Source organism: Lycium ferocissimum, chromosome 4, assembly GCF_029784015.1.
Source record: "Lycium ferocissimum isolate CSIRO_LF1 chromosome 4, AGI_CSIRO_Lferr_CH_V1, whole genome shotgun sequence".
NCBI lineage: Eukaryota > Viridiplantae > Streptophyta > Magnoliopsida > Solanales > Solanaceae > Lycium > Lycium ferocissimum.
The window spans coordinates 27,706,220-27,710,744 of record NC_081345.1 but is presented as its reverse complement, the minus strand read 5'-3'; the positions used below and the strand labels follow the sequence as shown (position 1 = coordinate 27,710,744).

At 35.7% G+C, this 4,525-nt stretch overlaps 1 protein-coding gene across 1 annotated transcript; it reads right to left on the bottom strand.

The window, feature by feature from the left end:
• Nucleotides 1-219: 219 nt before the first annotated feature.
• Nucleotides 220-504, bottom strand: LOC132053887 (auxin-induced protein X15-like). Its single transcript, XM_059445982.1, has one exon. The coding sequence runs from the start codon at nucleotides 502-504 to the stop codon at nucleotides 220-222; it is 285 nt and encodes a 94-aa protein (XP_059301965.1).
• Between the last annotated feature and the right edge of the window lie 4,021 nt (nucleotides 505-4,525).

Here is a 4,525-nt window from a genome sequence, read left to right as displayed (position 1 = left end):
TTACTAGTACAGTAAATAGTTTCTAGCTATCAGCTGATAATTATTCATAATAAGTTATAAGATTACCTGAAAAATAAGATATTAACCTGTTACAACAAGTTAAAATACACTGATAGTCTGATAATATTGTAAATAGTCTTTACATGACTATCCGTTTATATAAGTTAAATGTATTTATTTACTAATAATAGAAGCATACACATATAGATGTTAGTGGGATCAATTAGGGTTTATTCTTGTACTATTGAATGAGTTAGACCTTGCTAAAATGGCAATAAGCCGACGAAAGGTGGATTCATCGCAAGGGAGAAGGATCAGGTTCCTGTTATCAAAGCCATACTCTTCAGCAGCATTATCAAGCAGGTTTTGGAACAATGGATTCTTCAAGTAAGATGTAGGCACAGCAAACCTTTTCATTTCACTCCCAACATACACAACAAAATGCCCTTTTGGTGTTCTTGATCTTCTACTGCCTTCATCTTCTATAGTGTTTTTCTTAGGCATTTCAAAGTTTGAAATACAAGACAATATAAGAAGAGTTAACGGACAATAGAAGGGATGTCTCTCTCTCTCCATATATAGAAAGTTAATTCCGTAACAAGTGCATGTGCTCATTTTCTCTTTCTATTATGGGTAGAAGATAAGGTAATTAATAAGTACAAAAGAAGTAAAAGAATGAGGCCAAAATGTGTGACTGATGGAGTTCTCATGACCATGCAAAATGGCTAAATGGGCAAAGAATAGACTTGGGAGAGTCTAAGTATGCTAGGGTTTAGTGGTCATGGATGCATGGTACTGATCTACATGCAGGGAGAGCTTAAGCAGAAGCACATGGTGTCAGATAATATCGATATCTGCCGCCATACCCTTAATCTACTAAATTGATCAAATGCATCCGATAGATCCACTGCAAAATGCATGCAGAGAAAACTACCAATCGTCTACCGCCACCTCTTCCTTTAGTGCATGTGTGCCAATGGCCTTTGGATACCGAAGGTTTATACCCAAAAAAAAAAAAAAAGAACTACATATTGAATTTTGGTGATGATAATAATAGTTGAGCGTCTCTACGTTCTTATGATCAAGTGTGGTATGGGAGGTCTCCTTGATCAAGAGTTCCAAGAAGGAAGCATCATTGTGAATCTGGTTTGAGTTATAACTTATAAATCGTTAACAATCGAGTATGCCCTTCTAGAAATCGGCAGTTTTATTCCATGGTTGATAGAGTTAATAAATCTACTTGTAATTATCTTTTAAATGTATTAATTTATAAAGATTTCTTAAGTACGCAACTCTTTTAAATTGTGATTGATGATGTGTTCTAAAATCTCTTGTAGTATAATCACGTATTCTAATTGCCCATGGTCCCGATCCATATTTTACCAGACGTACGTACGTGACCGGTACTTAACGGGCAGCTACTCACGCTATAAGCGAATAAGTTTCCATGACAGTACTCCAATCATAAGTAAACGAGCATCTTCCGTAACGTAGCAGCGAAACCCATCAATCCTACATTCAGTCATAGAGTATCTGAGATAATTAGCTAAGTACAAAGTTCATGGGACGTATATATATAGCTCAATATGACCGATGAAAGTAAAATGATAAATCCAGGCTCCACCTCCTCAAGAAATATGGAGATCAATCGATAATTTCTTCAAGACTCAGTGGTAGTACCAGTTGTAGTATCTACGAGAAGCAGTTAGTTATTAGCCATCATATCACTACTAAAAACCAAGAATTAGCGCCGGATAAATTTTATTGCTTATTCATAAATTCGGTCGCTAATCTTTTAGCAACGGATTAACAAGAAATTCGGTTAGCTACAAGTAATTTAATGACGAAATTCATAGCTAATTTCATTTTTTTTTTTGTGCATGAGGACTCAACAAGTCTTTTAAAACAGTAAGTGTCAATATACGTGTACGCCACAAACCATGATCTCTAATGCGTGCCCATATTCACAGTATACTCAATATAACACATATCCATACATCCGTAGTGCCATATATACTCACGATTTCTTCCGGAAACAGATGATTAATCATGCCTTCTCACGTTTCGTGAATAGCCAAAACGCATATGCGCCAATGCGCGCAATCTCGTAACTACAATGTCTGACAAGTAGAGCGTCGGGGCTCAAACCCCAAGTCTTACTATCACAAAGCATTGGGTCATGACTTAGGTCATTATCACATTTGTAATATATTCTAGAACTCGAACCCTATATCTTGCGCTTAAAGTGTAGAGTCGAACTCCACGTCTTACTATCATAGAGCATTAGGTCTCTCTCTCATGTCATGATCGTGTGTGTGTGTGTGAACACACACACATACTCCTTCGGTTTCAATTTGTTTGTCTTACTTTCCCTTTTAATTCGTTTAATTTAAAATAGAATGACTCTTTCCCTTTTGAGCAGCTCTTTAATTTCAAATTTTCACATGACATATTAAGATTACATGATTAAAGAGCATTTTAGTACATTAGACATATAGACCACAAGATCTAAAAGTCTTCTTTACTTTCTTAAACTCTATGCCATGTCAAATTCAGACAAATAAATTGAAATGGAGGGATTATATATATCCTGTTGCATTAGAACTCGAATATGTCTTATGCTCAAAGTGTCTTAGAAAAGCAAATAATCAAGATGTTAAAGTTTCATTTACCTAGAAGCTTAGCTAATAAAATGCACAATCTCTACTGTTTCCTTGTTCTGACTCTGTCAAACACCTCTAATTTATGCAAAATATGCAATAACATGGTCAATTACCCATAAAGGACTCACCTCTAAAATTTTGGGCCTCGTTAAAAAGTTAAATCAACTCTTGGTTAACAAGATCAAACCCCGGGATTTGGATTACCCATAATTCAATTCATCGCTTTGCACAAATGTAATGCAACTCCGCCGCTGAATGCGGCAACTGGCAAAGATCAGTGTATTAAGGGGTAGTTTGGTTTGGAGACAGGTTATGCAAGGATTAATAGTGTAGGAATTAATTAGCTATGCATGAATTAGTTATATAGAGATTATGAGCCTGTTTGGATGGGCTTAAAAAAAGCAAATTATAAGCTGGAAACAGCTTATAAGTCAAAAAAAAAAAAAAAAGTTGGGGTAGCCCAACTTATTTTTTTTGGCTTATAAGCTATTTTCAGCTTATAAGCTGCTTTAGATACATTTTTTTGCGCGGATTGCCCTTCTTTTGGGGTGGTCTTTAAATTATGCCCCTCATATTGCTGGTCTTTAATTTTTGCCCTTTGCATTGCAACTTTGAGCGTTCACATGAGGTTCGAGTTCGGGCCCCCCGCTCAAGCATAAATTTTAAAAAAAAATTGTAAGGCAAGGTTTGGGTCGCGTGTATGCCGGACCCGGCATACTCTTGTTAAGGAATTACAAAATTTATGCCGGACCTGGCATACTCATGCCTTATGGGCAGACTTGGCATAAGTATGCGGTCCGACAAACTTTGGTAATTCCTTCACAAGTTTATGCCGATACTTTTAATGGGCAAACTTTTATGCAAGACCCGGCATAAACTTGTGAAGGAATTATCAAAGTTATGCCGGACCGTGATACTTATGGGCTTAAGGCATAAGTATGCCGTGATAACTTTTGGTAATTCCTTCACAAGTTTATGCCGGTCGGGCATACTTTTAATGGGCAAACTTTTATGCGGACCCGATAACTCTTGTGAAGGAATTATCAAAGTTATGACTCATAATGCCAATCCAAGGCATAAGTATGCTGTCCGGCATAACTTCGTAATTCCTTCACAAGCATGATAAAACTTTCTTGGGTTCGAACCTGGAACCCATGGGTTTTAGCCGAAGGGCAAAATTTAAAGATTTCAAATATGAGGGACAAAATTTAAAGACCACCCCAAAAGAAGGGCAATTCCCAAAATTGCCCTTACTTTAGATAAGCTCAGCCAAACGGGCCCAATTAATTTTTTGGACTTATTTTAAGCACAAAATGGCTGTCCCAAACACTCAAAAGTTAAAACCAAATTATAAGCAACTTCCAAAAGGGCTCTATATCGTAATGCATGATAATTTCTTGTTGAATATTTAATTTGGATGTATTACATATTACTCCCTCCGGATAAAAAAAAGTGTCCACTTAGCCATTTCTTGACACCCCTTAAGAAAATACTAACTCCTAGAAAAAATAGGTAATTTGACTAAAATGCCCCTAATTAAAGAGGTATTGGGATTGGGTCACTTAACACTTAATAAGGGTAAATCTGAAAAAATAAGGTTAATTCTTTCTTGATTTGGTAAGTGAACACTCTTTTTGAACAAAAAAAATAAAGGCTAAGTAAACACTATTTTTTATGCGGAGAGAGTAGTATGCAAAGTATAATTTAAAATATCTGTTTAGTTTTAAATAAAATATAAAATCTCTTGTTTTTAATTCATGTGTTATAAATGCCAGCCACATTTTATTTTGCACAAAACAAAGCATAATTTATGCAAATATTGTTTGTGAGGAAAACACAAAGAAGCAACAAAATATTGTATA

Coding starts and splice junctions, on each gene's coding strand:
- LOC132053887 (XM_059445982.1), bottom strand. CDS start 504: ATGCCTAAGAAAAACACTATAGAAGATGAAGGCAGTAGAAGATCAAGA.